Source organism: Salmo salar, chromosome 11, assembly GCF_965601325.2.
Source record: "Salmo salar chromosome 11, fSalSal1, whole genome shotgun sequence".
NCBI lineage: Eukaryota > Metazoa > Chordata > Actinopteri > Salmoniformes > Salmonidae > Salmo > Salmo salar.
In genome coordinates this window covers 111,585,086-111,604,777 of record NC_138301.1, presented here as the reverse complement: position 1 = coordinate 111,604,777, position 19,692 = coordinate 111,585,086, and the positions used below count along the sequence as shown (strand labels likewise).

Genomic DNA, 19,692 nt, shown 5'->3' with positions numbered 1-19,692 from the left:
TAGCTGAACAGGGATGTGTCTAACTGAATATGGATGTGTCTAACTGAATAGGGATGTGCCTAGCTGAACAGGGATGTGTCTAACTGAATATATATGTGTCTACCTGAATAGGGATGTGTCTAACTGAATAGGGATGTGCCTAGCTGAACAGGGATGTGTCTAACTGAATAGATATGTGTCTAGCTGAATAGGGATGTGTCTAACTGAATAGGGATGTGTCTAACTGAATAGGGATGTGCCTAGCTAAATAGGGGATGTGTCTAACTGAGTATATGTGTCTAACTGAATAGAGATGTGTCTAACTGAATAGGGATGTGCCTAGCTGAACAGGGATGTGTCTAACTGAATAGGGATGTGTCTAACTGAATAGGGATGTGTCTAGCTGAATATGGATGTGCCTAGCTGAATATATATGTGTCTACCTGAATAGGGATGTGTCTAACTAAATAGGGATGTGTCTAGCTGAATATGGATGTGCCTAGCTGAATATATATGTTTCTACCTAAATAGGGATGTTTCGAACTGAATAGGGGTGTGCCTAACTGAATAGGGATGAGTCTAACTGAATAGGGATGTGTCTAACTGAATAGGGATGTGTCTAACTGAATAGGGATGTATCTAACTAGATATGTGTCTAACTGAATAGGGATGTGTCTAACTGAATATATATGTGTCTAACTGAGTAGGGATGTGTCTAACTGAATAGGGATGTGCCTAGCTGAATAGGGATGTGTCTAACTGAATAGGGATGTGTCTAACTGAATAGATATGTTTCTAACTGAATAGGGATGTGTCTAACTGAATAGGGATGTGTCTAACTGAATAGATATGTGTCTAACTGAATATATATGTGTCTAACTGATGAGATATGTGTCTAACTGAATATATATGTGTCTAACTGAATAGGGATGTGTCTAACTGAATAGGGACGTATCTAACTAAATATGTGTCTAACTGAATAGGGATGTGTCTAACTGAATATATATGTGTCTAACTGTGTAGGGATGTGTCTAACTGAATAGGGATGTACCTAGCTGAATAGGGATGTGTCTAACAGAACAGGGGTGTGCCTAACTGAATAGGGATGAGTCTAACTGAATAGGGATGTCTAACTGAACAGGGGTGCGCCTAACTGAATAGGGATGAGTCTAACTGAATAGGGATGTGTCTAGCTGAATATGGATGTGCCTAGCTGAATAGGGATGTGTCTAACTGAATAGGGATTTGCCTAGCTGAATAGGGATGTGTCTAACTGAATAGGGATGTGTCTAACTGAACAGGGATGTGTCTAACTGAATAGATATGTGTCTAACTGAATATATATGTGTCTAACTGAATAGGGATGTGTCTAACTGAATAGGGATGTACCTAGCTGAATAGGGATGTGTCTAACTGAATAGGGATGTGCCTAGCTGAACAGGGATGTGTCTAACTGAATAGGGATGTGTCGAACTGAATAGGGGTGTGCCTAACTGAATAGGGATGAGTCTAACTGAATAGGGATGTGTCTAAGTGAATAGGGATGTATCTAACTAGATATGTGTCTAACTGAATAGGGATGTGTCTAACTGAATATATATGTGTCTAACTGAATAGGGATGTGCCCAGCTGAATAGGGATGTGTCTAACTGAATAGGGATGTGTCTAACTGAATAGATATGTTTCTAACTGAATAGGGATGTGTCTAACGGAATAGGGATGTGTCTAACTGAATAGATATGTGTCTAACTGAATATATATGTGTCTAACTGATTAGATATGTGTCTAACTGAATATATATGTGTCTAACTGAATACGGATGTGTCTAACTGAATAGGGATGTATCTAACTAGATATGTGTCTAACTGAAGAGGGATGTGTCTAACTGAATATATCTGTGTCTAACTGTGTAGGGATGTGTCTAACTGAATAGGGATGTACCTAGCTGAATAGGGATGTGTCTAACTGAACAGGGGTGTGCCTAACTGAATAGGGATGAGTCTAACTGAATAGGGCTGTCTAACTGAACAGGGGTGTGCCTAACTGAATAGGGATGAGTCTAACTGAATAGGGATGTGTCTAGCTGAATATGGTTGTGCCTAGCTGAATAGGGATGTGTCTAACTGAATAGGGATGTGCCTAGCTGAATAGGGATGTGTCTAACTGAATAGGGATGTGTCTAGCTGAATATGGATGTGCGTAGCTGAATAGGGATGTGTCTAACTGAATATGGATGTGCCTAGCTGAATAGGGATGTGTCTAACTGAATAGGGATGTGTCTAACTGAATAGATATGTGTCTAACTGAATAGATATGTGTCTTACTGAATAGGGATGTGTCTAACTGAATAGATATGTGTCTAACTGAATATATATGTGTCTAACTGAATAGGGATGTGTCTAACTGAATATATATGTGTCTAACTGAATAGGGATGTGTCTAACTGAATAGGGATGTGCCTAGCTGAATAGGGGATGTGTCTGACTGAGTATATGTGTCTAACTGAATAGAGATGTTTCTAACTGAATAGGGATGTGCCTAGCTTAACAGGGATGTGTCTAACTGAATAGGGATGTGTCTAACTGAATATGGATGTGCCTAGCTGAATGTATATGTGTCTACCTGAATAGGGATGTGTCTAACTGAATAGGGATGTGTCTAACTGAATAGGGATGTGCCTAGCTGAACAGGGATGTGTCTAACTGAATATATATGTGTCTACCTGAATAGGGATGTGTCTAACTGAATAGGGATGTGCCTAGCTGAACAGGGATGTGTCTAACTGAATAGGGATGTGTCGAACTGAATAGGGGTGTGCCTAACTGAATAGGGATGAGTCTAACTGAATAGGGATGTGTCTAGCTGAATATGGATGTGCCTATCTGAATAGGGATGTGTGTAACTGAATAGGGATGTGTCTAACTGAATAGATATGTTTCTAACTGAATAGTCATGTGTCTAACTGAATAGGGATGTGTCTAACTGAATAGATATGTGTCTAACTGAATATATATGTGTCTAACTGAATAGGGATGTGCCTAGCTGAATAGGGGATGTGTCTAACTGAGTATATGTGTCTAACTGAATAGAGATGTGTCTAACTGAATAGGGATGTGCCTAGCTGAACAGGGATGTGTCTAACTGAATATATATGTGTCTACCTGAATAGGGATGTGTCTAACTGAATAGGGATGTGCCTAGCTGAACAGGGATGTGTCTAACTGAATAGGGATGTGTCGAACTGAATAGGGGTGTGCCTAACTGAATAGGGATGAGTCTAACTGAATAGGGATGTGTCTAGCTGAATATGGATGTGCCTAGCTGAATAGGGATGTGTCTAACTGAATAGGGATGTGTCTAACTGAATAGATATGTTTCTAACTGAATAGTCATGTGTCTAACTGAATAGGGATGTGTCTAACTGAATATATATGTGTCTAACTGAATATATATGTGTCTAACTGAATAGGGATGTGCCTAGCTGAATAGGGGATGTGTCTAACTGAGTATATGTGTCTAACTGAATAGAGATGTGTCTAACTGAATAGGGATGTGCCTAGCTGAACAGGGATGTGTCTAACTGAATATGGATGTGTCTAACTGAATAGGGATGTGTCTAGCTGAATATGGATGTGCCTAGCTGAATATATATGTGTCTACCTGAATAGGGATGTGTCTAACTGAATAGGGATGTGTCTAACTGAATAGGGATGTGCCTAGCTGAACAGGGATGTGTCTAACTGAATATATATGTGTCTACCTGAATAGGGATGTGTCTAACTGAATAGGGATGTGCCTACCTGAACAGGGATGTGTCTAACTGAAAAGATATGTGTCTAGCTGAATAGGGATGTGTCTAACTGAATAGGGATGTGTCTAACTGAATAGGGATGTGCCTAGCTGAATAGGGGATGTGTCTAACTGAGTATATGTGTCTAACTGAATAGAGATGTGTCTAACTGAATAGGGATGTGCCTAGCTGAACAGGGATGTGTCTAACTGAATAGGGATGTGTCTAACTGAATAGGGATGTGTCTAGCTGAATATGGATGTGCCTAGCTGAATATATATGTGTCTACCTGAATAGGGATGTGTCTAACTGAATAGGGATGTGTCTAACTGAATAGGGATGTGCCTAGCTGAACAGGGATGTGTCTAACTGAATATATATGTGTCTACCTGAATAGGGATGTGTCTAACTGAATAGGGATGTGCCTAGCTGAACAGGGATGTGTCTAACTGAATAGGGATGTGTCTAACTGAATAGGGATGTGCCTAGCTGAACAGGGATGTGTCTAACTGAATAGGGATGTGTCTAGCTGAATATGGATGTGCCTAGCTGAATATATATGTGTCTAACTGAATAGGGATGTGCCTAGCTGAATAGGGGATGTGTCTAACTGAGTATATGTGTCTAACTGAATAGAGATGTGTCTAACTGAATAGGGATGTGCCTAGCTGAACAGGGATGTGTCTAACTGAATATATATGTGTCTACCTGAATAGGGATGTGTCTAACTGAATAGGGATGTATATGTGTCGAGCTGAATAGAGACATGATGGCTCCTCTGTCTCACCCACAAAGCAATATGACAACGTAATGTCTTAATAATGTAAAATTAACATCTGTACAGAAAGACTAATGTGAAGGCCAAATTGGAGAGGAGGAACTTCTTGATGCAATTAAAGCCTTTCAGTCTGGGAAAACTACAGGGCTGGATGGAATACCAGTTGAGATATACCCATCTTTTTTTTTATGTTCTCAGAGGACGATTATTACCATGTTTTAACCACTCCTATAAAAATGGAAGATTATCAGATACTCAACAAGAAGGTCTGATTTAATTATTAATGAAACAGGACCCAAGTGGTAAATATAAAGATCAAGTCCATTAAATAACGTGGAGGCCCCTTACGATTCAGTGTTGTGATGCGAAAATTATATTAAAATGAATAGCGCATAGAATTAAAAAGGTATTGTTGGATATTATTCATCCTAGTCACACAGGTTTTTAACATGGACGATACATTGGAGATAATATAAGACAAGTACTGGAAACGATAGAACACTTAAAAAAATCTGGGAAACCAGGCCTGGTATTCATCGTTGACTTTGAAAGGGCTTTTGAAAAAGTACGACTGGAATTTATATACAGTGCATTCGGAAAGTATTCTGACCCCTTGACTTTTTCCACATTTTCTTACGTTACAGCCTTATTCTAAAATTGATTAAATCATTTTCCCCCCATCAATCTACACACAATACCCCATAATGACAAAGCAAAAACAGGTTTTTAGAAATGTATTCTAAAATGGATTACATTGTCATCTCTGGAGGAAACCTGGCACCATCCCTACAGTGAAGCATCTTGGTGGCAGCATCATGCTGTGGATGTTTTTCAGTGGCAGGGACTGGAAGACTAGTCAGGATCGAAGGAAAGATGAACGGAGCAAAGTAGAGAGAGATCTTTGATGAAAACCTGCGCCAGATCGGTCAGGACCTCAGACTGGGGCGAAGAGTCACCTTCCAACAGGACAATGACCCTAAGCACACAGCCAAAACAGCGCAGGAGCGGCTTCGGGACAAGTCTCTGAATGTCCTTGAGTGGCCCAGCCAGAGCCCGGACTTGAACCCGATCGAACATCTGTGGAGAGACCTGAAAATAGCTGTGCAGCGATACTCCCCATCTAACCTTGAGAGGATCTGCAGAGAGGAATGGGAGAAACTCCCCAAATACAGGTGTGCCAAACTTGTAGCGTCATACCCACGAAGACTTGAGGCTGTAATCATAATTGCTTCAACACAGTACTAAGTAAAGGGTCTGAATACTTATGTAAATGTGATATTGCAGTTTTTGATTTTTAATACGTTTCAACAACAAAAAATGCTTTGTCATTATGGGGTATTGTGTGTAGATTGATAATGGGGGGGAAAAAACAATGTAATCCATTTTAGAATAAGGCTGCAACGAAACAAAATGTGGAGAAAGTCAAGTGGTCTGAATACTTTCCGAATGCACTGTATGTGGGTGGACTTTGGCTCGTTGACGAATAACCGCCCCCGGGTACTGCAGAGGAAGGCTGCCATGTAAAGAATGCGCCGATAAACAAAACGAGGCTGAGGATCTAACTGCCGCTCTGCACAGTGTCAATCAGCATAGTGGATACAGGAGAACAGAGAGAGTGCTGGATAAGGGTCTGTTAATAGCCTGTGATGGCTGCAGGTTAGGCTGAGGGATAGAGAGCGCTGGATGAGAGCAGTGAATCTCAATGCATCCAGCTCATTTTGGGGGGGGGGGGGTGGGGGCAGCTAGCTTATATCTAAAACAACCACCCTTCGGTAGAACCAGGGTCTCAACTTCTACATTAACAGGGGAGAACTTGACACCGTGTCACAATGCTCTTTGTCCTATTGAGTAGTAGTCTGTGCAGGATCATTTCCCACAAGGTCTTTAAAATGTATCAACAGCCACAGGGGCAAATAGTCAGCGAGATCATGTATTCCTTTCCCCCCAGTCTGTCTGTGTGGGGCAGGAATAATTCTGCTGGTGCTGATAGAAGGCTAGATGTTTCAGCTTCCCCCTCTATCCCTATTCTCTCTCTATCCCTCTCTCTATTCCTCTCCTCTCTCAATCCCTCTCCCTCTCTACATCCTCTCTCTATCCCACTCCCTCTCTCTATCCATATTCTCTCTCTATCCCTCTCTCTCATCCTCTCCCTATCTCTATCCTCTCTCTATCCTTTCTCTATCCCTCTCTCTATCCCTCTCTCTGTTCATTTCTTCTCTCTCCCTCTCTCTATTCCTCTCCTCTCTCTATCCCTCTCCTCTCTCTCTATCCCTATTCTCTCTCTATCCCTCTGTCTATCTCAACCCTCCCTCTATCCTCTCTATCCCTATCCCTCTCTCCTCTTTCTGTCCCTCTCTCTATCCCTATTCTATCTCTATCCCCCTCTCCCATCCTCTCCCTATCTCTATCCTCTCTCTATCCTCCCTCTATCCCTCTCTCTATTAATCTCCTCTCCCTCTCCCTCTCCCTCTCCCTATCAATTCAATTCAATTTAAGGGCTTTATTGGCATGGGAAACATATGTTTACAATGCCAAAGCAAGTGAAATAGATAATAAACAAAAAATTAACAGTAAACATTACACTTCCAAAAGTTCCAAAAGAATAAAGACATTTCACATATTATGTGCAAATTGTTAAAGTACAAAAGGGAAAATAAATACACATAAATATGGGTTGTATTTACAATGGTGTTTGTTCTTCACTGGTTGCCCTTTTCTTGTAGCAACAGGTTACACATCTTGCTACTGTGATTTCACACTGTGGAATTTTACACAAAAGATATAGGAGGTTAGGAAGTGCAGCTCAGTTTCAACCTCCTTTTGTGGGCAGTGTGCACATAGCCTGTCTTCTCTTGAGAGCCATGTCTGCCTACGGTGGCCTTTCTCAATAGCAAGGCTACGCTCACTGAGTCTGTACATAGTCAAAGCTTTCCTTACATTTGAGTCAGTCACAGTGGTCAGGTATTCTGCCACTGTGTACTCTCTGTTTAGGGCCAAATAGCATTCTAGTTTGCTCAGTTTTTTTGGTGATTGTTTCCAAATGTGTGAAGTAATGATCTTTTTGTTTTCTCATGATTTGTTTGGGTCTAATTGTGTTGCTGTCCTGGTACTCTGTGCGATCTGTTTGTGAACAGAGCTCCAGGACCAGCTTGCTTAGGGTGCTCTTCTCAAGGTTAATCTCTCTGTAGGTGATGACTTTGTTATGGAAGGTCTGGGAATCGCTTGTAGAATTTAACGGTTATTTTCTGTAATTTGATAATTGCATTATTTGGTGTTTTACATTGTACACTGAGGATATTTTTGCAGAATTCTGCATGCAGAGTCTCAATTTGGTGTTTGTCCCATTTTGTGAATTCTTAGTCGGTGAGCAGATCCCTGACCTCACAACCATAAAGGGCAATGGGTTCTATAACTGATTCAAGTATTTTTAGCCAAATCAAAATTGGTATGTCGAATTTTATGTTCCTTTTGATGGCATAGAAGGCCCTTCTTGTCATGTCTCTCAGATCATTCACAGCTTTGTGGAAGTTACCTGTGGCGCTGATGTTTAGGCTGAGGTATGTATAGTTTTTTGTGTGCTCTAGGGCAATGGTGTCTAGATGGAATTTGTATTTGTGGTCCTTGCAACTGGACCTTTTTTGGGACATTATTTTTGTCTTACTGAGATTTACTGTCAGGGCCCAGGTCTGACAGAATCTGTGTAGAAGATCTAGGTGCTGCTCTAGGCCCTCCTCTTCCTTGGTTGGGGACATAAGCACCAGATCGTTGGTAAACAGTAGACATTTGACTTCAGACTCTAGTAGGGTGAGGCCGGGTGCTGCAGACTGTTGTAGTGCCCTCGCCAATTCGTTGATATATATGTTGAAGAGGGTGGGGCTTTAGCTGCATCCATGTCTCATCCCACGGCCTTGTGAAAAGAAATGTGTGTGTTTTTTGCCCATTTTAACCACACACTTGGTGTTTGTGAACATAGATTTTATAATGACGTATGTTTTTCCCCCAAAACTTTCCATCAATTTGTATAGCAGACCCTCATGCCAAATGGAGTCAAAAGCTTTTCTTAAATCTTAAGAATTTGCCTTTGCTTTGGTTTGTTTCTTTGTCAATTAGGGTGTGCAGGATGAATACGTGGTCTGTCATACAGTAATTTAGTAAAAAGACAATTTGACATTTGCTCAGTACATTGTTTTCACTGAGGAAATGTACAAGTCGCCTGTCTTACATTATTTTATTTATTTTACATTTTACACATTTAGCAGATGCTCTTATCCAGAGCGACTTACAGTAGTGAATGCATACATTTCATACAATTTCATAAATTGTTTTTCTGTGCTGGCCCCCCGTGGGAATCGAACCCACAACCCTGGTGTTGCAAACACCATGCTCTACCAACTGAGCTACAGGGAAGGCCTGTTAATGATAATACAGAGGATTTTCCCAAGGTTGCTGTTGACGCATAGTCCACTGTAGTTATTAGGGTCAAATTTATCTCCACATTAGTGGATTGGGGTGATCAGTCCTTGGTTCCAAATATTGGGGAAGACGCCAGAGCTAAGGATGATGTTAAAGAGTTTAAGTATAGCCAATTGGAATTTGTGGTCTGTTTATTTTATCATTTCATTTATGCTTTTTGGGTTGGAGGGTTTGTATTTTGTCCTGTAGTTCATTCAATGTAATTGGAGAATACAGTTGGTTTTGGTAGTCTTTAATAGTTGATTCTAAGATTGGTATTTGGTCATCTATGTTTTTGCTGTTTCTTCTTATCCGTTTTGGATAAATAACTCTTCGTGTTGTTGTTTGTTTAGTGTTTTCCAATTTTCCTAGAAGTGATTAGAGTCTATGGATTCTTCAATTACATTGAGCTGATTTCTGACGTGCTGTTCCTTCTTTTTCCGTAGTGTATTTCTGTAATGTTTTAGTGATTCACCATAGTGAAGGCGTAGGCTCAGGTTTTCTGGGTCTCTATGTTTTTGGTTGGATAGGTTTCTCAATTTCTTCCTTAGGTTTTTGCATTCTTCATCAAATCACTTGTCATTGTTCTGCTTAACATTTTTTGATTTGATAGGAAAGCTGAGAGGTCAAATATACTGTTTAGGTTTTCTACTGCCAAGTTTACACCTTCACTATTACAGTGAATCGTTTTGTCCAGGAAGATGTCTAAAAGGGATTGAATTTGTTGTTGCCTTACTGTTTTTTGGTAAATTTCCACACTACTTTCCTTCCATTTATAGCATTTCTTAATATTATTCAGTTCCTTTGGCTTTGATACTTCATAATTGAGTATTGCTCTGTTCAAGTAGACTGTGATTTTGCTGTGATCTGATAAGGGTATTAGTGGGCTGACTGTGAATGCTCTGAGAGACTCTGGGTTGAGGTCAGTGATAAAGTAGTCTACTGCCAAGAGATGAGCTATAGGTGTACCTACCGTAGGAGTCCCCTCGAAATCTACCATTGACTATGTACAGACCCAGCGTGCGACAGAGCTGCAGGAGTTGTGACCCGCTTTTGTTGGTTATGTTGTCGTATTTGTGCCTAGGAGGCCATATGGGGGAGGGAATGCTGTCACCTCCAGGTAGGTGTTTTACTTTTTTGTTATTTTTGAACTTTTACCCCTTTTTCTCCCCAATTTTCGTGGTATCCAATTGGTAGTTAGTCTTGTCTCATCGCTGCAACTCCCGTACAGACTCGGGAGAGGCGAAGGTCGAGAGCCGTGAGTCATCCAAAACATAACCCAACCAAGCCAAATCAAATCAAATTTTATTGGTCACATACACATGGTTAGCAGATGTTAATGTGAGTGTAGCGAAATGCTTGTGCTTCTAGTTCCGACCGTGCAGTAATATCTAACAAGTAATCTAACAATTTTACAACAACTACCTTATACACACAAGTGTAAAGGAATGAATAAGAATATGTACATATAAATATATGGATGAGCGATGGCCGTGCGGCATAGGCAAGATGCAGTAGATGGTATAGAGTACAGTATATACATATGAGATGAGTAATGTAGGGTATGTAAACATTATATAAAGTCGCATTGTTTAAAGTGACCAGTGATACATTTATTACATCCAATTTATATTATTAAAGTGGCTAGAGATTTGAGTCAGTATGTTGGCAGCAGCCACTCAATGTTAGTGATGGCTGTTTAACAGTCTGATGGCCTTGAGATAGAAGCTGTTTTTCAGTCTCTCGGTCCCAGCTTTGATGCACCTGTACTGACCTTGCCACACTGCTTCTTGACACAATGCCCGCTTAACCCGGAAGCCAGCCACACCAATGTGTCGGAGGAAACACCGTACACCTGGCGACCATGTCAGCGTGCATGCACCCGGCCTGCCACAGGAGTCGCTAAAGCTTGATGGGACAAGGACATCCCTGCTCCCTGCCGGCCAAACTGACCCCAAACCCGGACGCCGTAGGGCCAATTGTGCATCGCCCCATGGGTCTCCCGGTTGCGCCTGGCTGTGACAGAGCCTGGACTCGAACCAGGATCTCTAGTGGCACAGCTAGCAACTGCAGTGCCTTAGACCTTAGACCTACTTCCAGGTAGGTGTTTGTCCCCCTGTGTGCTGAGGGTGTCAGGTTCTTGTTCAGTTCTGGCATTTAGGTCGCCATAGACTAGTACATGTCCCTGGGCCTGGAAATGATTGATTTCCCCCTCCAGGATGGAGAAGCTGTCTTCATTAAAGTATGGGGATTCTAGCGGAGGGATATAGGTAGCACACAGGAGGACATTTCTCTCTGTTGAGATCATTTCTTTTGAATTTCTAGCCAAATGCAAAACGTTCCTGTTTTGACTCATTTAATGAGTTAGGTCTGCGCTATAGCAAATTAGCATACCCCCTGAGTCTCTTCCCTGTTTCACACCTGGTAGTTTGGTGGATGGGACTACCATCTCTCTGTAACCTAGAGGGCAACCAGTGGGCCCATTTCCTCTATACCATGTTTCTTGTAGGATGACAATGTCTGTATTTCCGATTTCTTTGATGAAGTCCAGGTTCCTGCTCTTTAGGTCAAAGGCAGATGACCTCAGGCCTTGGATATTCCAGGATGAGATAGTGAAGGCTTTGTGTTCCATAAAGTTTCCAATGTGTTGGTCGTGTGGTTTGGACTCAGACCAGAAAATGTGAGCAGAGCCTGCTGAGCATCTGGTACATGCCATTGGCTTGGGCTAGTGTAAGAGTGGGGGTTAGGCCTGTTTGCCTTCTCACAGCCTGGGCGTAGGTGTGATTCTCATGTTGAGGCCATTTTTTTGGGGGGGGGATAGGTCTGATCTGAAGGGGCCTATATGGGGTATGGGCATGGTTGGTTCCCTATCCTAATCCTCTCTATATCATCTCTCTATCCCTCTCTATATCCCTCTCTCTATCCTCTATCCATCCTCTCTATCCTCTCTCTATCCTTCTCAATATAATCTATCTATCCTCTAGCTATCATCTCTCTATCCTCTCTATATAATCTATCTATCCTCTATCTATCCTCTCTCTATCCTTCTCTCTATCCTCTCTATATAATATATCTATCCTCTATCTATCCTCTCTATATAATCTATCTATTCTCTATCTATCCTCTCTCAATCCTCTGTATATAATCTATCTATCCTCTATCTATCCTCTCTCTATCCTCTGTATATAATCTATCTATCCTCTATCTATCCTCTCTCTATATCCCTCTCTATCCTCTCTCTATCCTCTCTCTATACTCTATCTATCCTTCTCTCTATCCTCTCTATATAATCTATCTATCCTCTCTCTATCCTCTCAATATAATCTATATATCCTCTAGCTATCCTCTCTCTATCATCTCTCTATCCTCTCTCTATCCTCTCTCTATCCTTCTCTCTATCCTCTCTATATAATCGATCTATCCTCTATCTATCCTCTCTATATAATCTATCTATCCTCTATCTATCCTCTCTCTATCCTCTCTATATCCTCTCTACATCCTCTCTATCCCTCTCTATCCTCTCTCTATCCTCTCTCTATCCTCTCTCTATCCTTCTCTCTATCCTCTCTATATAATCTATCTATCCTCTATCTATCCTCTCTATATAATCTATCTATCCTCTATCTATCCTCTCTCTATCCTCTCTATATCCTCTCTACATCCTCTCTATCCTTCTCTATCTTCTCTCTATCCCTCTCTCAATCCTCTCTATCTTCTCTCTATCCTCTCTCCTCTCTCCTCTAGCTATCCTCTCTATCCTCTCTATATAATCTATCTATCCTCTATCTATCCTCTCTATATAACCTATCTATCCTCTATCTATCCTCTCTATATAATCTATCTATCCTCTATCTATCCTGTCTCTATCCTCTGTATATAATCTATCTATCCTCTATCTATCCTCCCTCTCTATCCCTCTCTCTATCCTCTCTCTATCCTCTCTCTATCCTTCTCTCTATCCTCTATATAATCTATCTATCCTCTATCTATCCTCTCTATATAATCTATCTATCCTATATCTATCCTCTCTCTATCCTCTCTATATCCTCTCTATCCCGCTCTATCCTCTCTCTATCATTCTCTCTATCCTCTCTATATAATCTATCTATCCTCTATCTATCCTCTCTATATAATCTATCTATCCTCTATCTATCCTCTCTCTATTCTCTCTATATCCTCTCTACATCCTCTCTATCCCTCTCTATCCTCTCTCTATCCTCTCTCTATCCTCACCCTATCCTCTCTCTATCCTTCTCTCTATCCTCTCTATATAATCTATCTATCCTCTATCTATCCTCTCTATATAATCTATCTATCCTCTATCTATCTTCTCTCTATTCTCTCTATATCCTCTCTACATCCTCTCTATCCCTCTCTATCCTCTCTCTATCCTCTCTCTATCCTCTCTCTATCCTTCTCTCTATCCTCTCTATATAATCTATCTATCCTCTATCTATCCTCTCTATATCCTCTCTCTATCCTCTCTATATCATCTCTATCCCTCTCTCAATCCTCTCTCTATCCTCTCTATATCCTCTCTCTATCCTCTCTCTATCTTCTCTCTATCCTCTCTCCTCTCTCTATCCTCTCTCTAACCTCTTTATATATTCTCTCTATTCTCTCTCTATTCACTCTCTATCCTCTCTATCCCTTTATATCCTCTCTATCCTCCGTCTATCCTCTCTCTATCGTATATCTATCCTCTCTATATCATCTCTATCACTCTCTCTATCCTCTCTCTATCCTCTCTCTATCCTCTCTCTATCCTCTCTCCTCTCTATATAATCTATCTATCCTCTATCTATCCTCTCTATGTAATCTATCTATCCTCTATCTATCCTCTATCTATCCTCTCTCTATCCTCTCTATATCCTCTCTATATCCTCTCTATCCCTCTCTATCCTCTCTCTATCCTCTCTATACTCTCTCTATCCTCTCTATATCCTCTCTCTCTATCCTTCTCTATATAATCTATCTATCCTCTATCTATCCTCTATCTATCCTCTCTATATCCTCTCTCTATCCTCTTTCTATCGTCTCTATACTCTCTCTATCCTCTCTCTCTATCCCCCACTCTAAATCATCTATCTATCCACTCTCTATCCTCTCTATATCCTCTCTATATCCTCTCTATCCCTCTCTATCCTTCTCTCTATCCTCTCTCTATCTTCTCTCTATCCTCTCTCTATCATCTCTATATCTTCTCTATCCTCTCTCTATCCTCTCTATATCCTCTCTATATCCTCTCTCTATCCTCTCTCTATCTTCTCTCTATCCTCTCTCCTCTCTCCTCTCTCTATCCTCTCTCTAACCTCTTTATATATTCTCTCTATTCTCTCTCTATTCACTCTCTATCCTCTCAATCTTCTTTCTATCTTCTCTCTATCCTCTCTCTATCTTCTCTCTATCCTCTCTCCTCTATCCTCTCTCTATCCCCTCTCTATATCCTCTCTCGATCCTCTCTCTATTCCTCTATGTCATCTCTATCCCCTCTCTATCTCCTCTATATATCTTCTCTCTCTCCTCTCTCTAACTTCTTTATCCCTCTCTCTATCTTCTCTCTATCCTCTGTCTATCCCTCTCTCTATCTTCTCTCTATCCTCTGCTATCCCTCTCTCTATCCTCTCTACCCCTCTCCTCTCCATCCTCTCTCCCCTCTCTCTATCCTCTCAATCCTCCTCTCAATCCTCTCTCTATCCTCTCTCTATCCTTTCTCTATCCTCTCTCTCCTCTCTCTCTCTCTCTATCCTCTCAATCCTCTCTCTATCCTCTCTCTATCCTCTCTTCTCTCTCTCTATATATATATATATATATATATATATTGTCTCTATTCTCTCTCTATTCTCTCTCTATCCCCTCTATCACTTTATATCCTCTCTATCCTCTGTCTATCCTCTATCTTATATCTATCCCCTCTAATCAGCTCTATCCCTCTCTCAATCTTCTCTCTATCTTCTCTCTATCCTCTCTCTATCCTCTCTCTATTCTCTCTCTATCTTCTCTCTGTCCTTTCTCCTCTCTCCTCTCTCCATCCTCTCTCTAACCTCTTTAAATCCTCTCTCTATTCTCTCTCTATCCTCTCTATCCCTTTATATCCTCTCTCTATCCACTCTCTATATCCTCTCTCTATCCTCTTTCTATCCCCCTCTCCATATCCTCTTTATATACCCCTCTCTCTATCCTCTCTCTATCATCTCTCTATCACTCTCTCTATCCCCCTCTTTCTATTATCTCTATATCATCTCTATCCTCTCTCTATCCCCCTCTCTCTATCCCCCTCTCTCTATCCTCTCTCTATCCTCTCTCTATGCTCTCTCTATGCTCTCTCTATCCTCTATCCCTGACAGATCACAAAGCAGCGTACAACCTGACATGAGGTCATCCACAGGTCACACTTGTATTAGTTCTCTCTCTCTCTCTCTCTCTCTCTCTCTCTCTCTCTCTCTCACACACACACACACATTTCAAACACGGATGAAAATATCTTTGGATTAATAATGCAGCTGATCTTGTCCATGGCAGCGAGTGGGATGCATTATTAAACACGTGTGGGGCTAAGAAAAGTAGAAAAGGGTTTCTCAGCCTGATAATCAGTAAATTACACACCGTGGTCTGACGGTGCCAGCTGTACACACAGCAACCACAACAACGAGCTAGCTTTCTATCTCTCTGGATGACTGTTGCACTTTCACTGGGTGCATGATTCAGCTCAATGGAAGCAGATGACGTCAATACTGTACTATAGTGAACTGAAAGTTTACTATGCTCTCAACAGAATCTGACCCAAGGCTAGTGACATATATTTCTGAAGTGTCCCAATCTGAACTACTTCATAGGTAGTGTGAAAGAATGTGTGTAATGTGACACATAGGAAAACTGATATTGTGGAATCAGGCCAATCAATAATGAAACGAAATAGAAGACATTTTTATGGATCATAGTACTTTTTGTGTGTTTCCAAGCTGCATTTGCCATAGAGCTTATGATATATACTGAAAGAGTGGGAGTAGGAGGAGGAAGACTGCATGACCTGATCGGTCTGCTACAGAACTCACCGATGTTGGAGTGCTTCAGCAGTCGGCAGATCCTGGCCTCTCTGTCCAGCTTCTGGTGATCTGAAAGCCAAACACGCAGACAGATAGTTTCATGACGCAGGAAACATTACAGGTGTACTATCTTCATTTTTCCCTGCTTCTCACAGCAGGAAAATTGTTCTGCAGTGACAGGAAATGTGAATTATTATTATTATTGGACATTTTTGTATGGGGTTGTTAGGGCAAATCAAGTCTGAAATTTTAAAATGGAAATTACAAACTTTAGAAGCCTTTCTAAACCTTGAGTACACTCCAATTAGCATTTCCTGCTGAGCAGGAAAGTTCTCTGTGACAACAGATAGATCAAATTAAGATAGTTCTAGAAAGATGCCTGAGTTTCCGACCTAAAATTCCGAATTGGATGACAATTCAAAACGATACTTAAAAACCTTATTCCTTATGATAGATTTTTTTTGACTGTCTGTTATGCCATGTACGAATGTGTTATTCAATGTGTTTCTATGGGCTACAGCAGTAAAGGCCAAATTCAACGTTTCATCAATTCATTTTCAAATATATTTTTTATACCTACAGGGGTGGTAGGGAGGCATGAGGGTGGGTGGTAGGGAGGGATGAGGGTGGGCGGTAGAGAGGGAAGAGGGTGGGTGGTAGGGAGGGAGGGATGAGGGTGGGCGGTAGGGAGGGAAGGAAGGAAGGAGGAGGGAGGAGGAAGGAAGGAAGGAAGGAAGGAAGGAAGGAAGGAAGGAAGGAAGGAAGGAAGGAAGGAAGGAAGGAAGGAAGGAAGGAAGGAAGGAAGGAAGGAAGGAAGGAAGGAAGGAAGGAAGGAAGGAAGGAAGGAAGGAAGGAAGGAAGGAAGGAAGGAGGGGGGGGGGGGGGGTGGTAGGTGAAAGGGTGATGGTGGGTACGGTACAGAGGGAGGAGGTTGGGAAGGAGAGAGAGGTCACATTGACACAAGCTACTCTCCCCAGTAATGAAAGTGAGGGGGCGGGCAGTCAGCAAGATAACAATGCCGCTTTGCCAAATAAATGCTCTCTTTCTGTCCGAGAGTGGAGGGCTTTCTGCCGTAGTAATGAGTGACCCAAATTGGCAGGGGAGACCCCCTTTTTCCCCCTAATATCTGCCCCTCTGTTCATAAACTCCTTCACTGTCTGCTCAATCTGCACAGCTCAATCTCTTTCACTGTCTGCTCAGTCTGTACAGCTCATTCTCCTTCACTATCTGCTCAATCTGCACAGCTCAATCTCTTTCACTGTCTGCTCAGTCTGCACAGCTCATTCCCTTTCACTGTCTGCTCAGTCTGTACAGCTCATTCTCCTTCACTGTCTGCTCAGTCTGTACAGCTCATTCTCCTTCACTGTCTGCTCAGTCTGTACAGCTCATTCTCCTTCACTGTCTGCTCAGTCTGTACAGCTCATTCTCCTTCACTGTCTGCTCAGTCTGTACAGCTCATTCTCCTTCACTGTCTGCTCAGTCTGTACAGCTCATTCTCCTTCACCAATCAAGAGGGGTGTATCAGTCTTACAGTAAAAAGCCATTGCCCCTTGATCAAGTTCATGATTGCATCGGAGATGAGATAAACCAAGCCTCCTCCATCATCCAGGCTTTTCTTGTGTGAGCAGTAGCTTCACAAAAACCCATCTGCTGTGTAGCAGCAGCATTTATCATTATCAGTAAGTACTGTTTCGGCAGTATCACCATACCACAGGAGGTTAGTGGCACCTTAATTGGGGAGGACGGGCTTGTGGTAACGGCTGGAGTGGAATTAGTGGAATGGTATCAAACACATCAAACACATGGTTTCCATGGTTTCCATGTGTTTGATGCCTTTCCATTTGCTCCGTTCCAGACATTATTATGAGCCGTCCTCCCCTCACCAGCCTCCACTGCGCCATTACACATATAAGAAATGAAACAAATATAATATCTCGTTCTTTCCTTGTAGAATATTTGCCGTCGTACCAGCTTTTAAGCGTGTGCCAATCTCCTCCTCCGTCCCTACAGCCTTCCTGTACTGTACGCCATCCACTGTAATGTATACGCAAAGATATGCTCTGGACTTTAAAAATGGTGTTGCTAAGCAACCCTGCGGAATACACCAGGACTAGAATGATAAGATATAGCTATGAGTAAAAATACAGAGGGAGAAATGGAGTTCATGCATCACTTGTATAAATCCTCCAACAGGGGTATAATGAAAGACAAATGAAGCTTCAACAGCACTGATCACAAAACACAAGTCAAGGGCAATATACCAGGATAGTGTGAGACTACAATGAGCCTTACAAAACCATTTTCCAATCATATATTAAACAATGACAATCAAACAGGAAATGAAATAAGCCGTAGAATAATAGACCCTTCTGCATTTCAATGCAATAATAAAACACAGGTCTGTAGCCTTAAATGGCTTTAAATGTATTATACTGTATGTCCAATACATTGTATCAGTGTAACTTTGTACAGTATCATTGATGCTCACTGTATTAGTTCATTGATTAACACATTGACATTGACACAGACAGTATACTGCAGATTAACACATTGACACAGACATGTACAGTATACTGTAGATTAACACATTGACACAGACAGTATACTGTAGATTAACATATTGACACTGACATGTACAGTATACTGTAGATTAACATATTGACACAGACATGTACAGTATACTGTAGATTAACACATTGACACAGACAGTATACTGTAGATTAACACACTGACACAGACATATACAGTATACTGTAGATTAACATATTGACACAGACATGTACAGTATACTGTACATTAACACACTGACACAGACAGTATACTGTAGATTAACACATTGACACAGACAGTATACTGTAGATTAACACACTGACACAGACATATACAGTATACTGTAGATTAACACACTGACACAGACAGTATACTGTAGATTAACATATTGACATTGACATGTACAGTATACTGTAGATTAACACATTGACACAGACAGTATACTGTAGATTAACACACTGACACAGACATGTACAGTATACTGTAGATTAACACACTGACACAGACAGTATACTGTAGATTAACATATTGACATTGACATGTACAGTATACTGTAGATTAACACATTGACACAGACATGTACAGTATACTGTAGATTAACATATTGACACAGACATGTACAGTATACTGTAGATTAACACACTGAAACAGACATATACAGTATACTGTAGATTAACACACTGACACAGACAGTATACTGTAGATTAACATATTGACATTGACATGTACAGTATACTGTAGATTAACACACTGACACAGACATATACAGTATACTGTAGATTAACATATTGACACAGACATGTACAGTATACTGTAGATTAACACATTGACACAGACAGTATACTGTAGATTAACACACTGACACAGACATATACAGTATACTGTAGATTAACATATTGACACAGACATGTACAGTATACTGTACATTAACACACTGACACAGACAGTATACTGTAGATTAACACATTGACACAGACAGTATACTGTAGATTAACACACTGACACAGACAGTATACTGTAGATTAACATATTGACATTGACATGTACAGTATACTGTAGATTAACACACTGACACAGACAGTATACTGTAGATTAAC

General features: G+C 41.1%; 1 protein-coding gene across 3 annotated transcripts in view; it reads right to left on the bottom strand.

Annotated features, from left to right (window-relative positions):
- The window catches only part of camk2a (calcium/calmodulin-dependent protein kinase II alpha), a 156,444-nt gene that overhangs the window by 103,586 nt on the left and 33,166 nt on the right, over window positions 1-19,692 (bottom strand). For all 3 annotated transcript variants that reach the window (XM_082958280.1, XM_082958281.1, XM_014129575.3), the window contains exon 3: window positions 16,055-16,114. In XM_082958280.1, coding sequence (XP_082814406.1) covers window positions 16,055-16,114 — 60 coding nt within the window. The remainder of the gene's footprint in view (window positions 1-16,054; window positions 16,115-19,692) is intronic.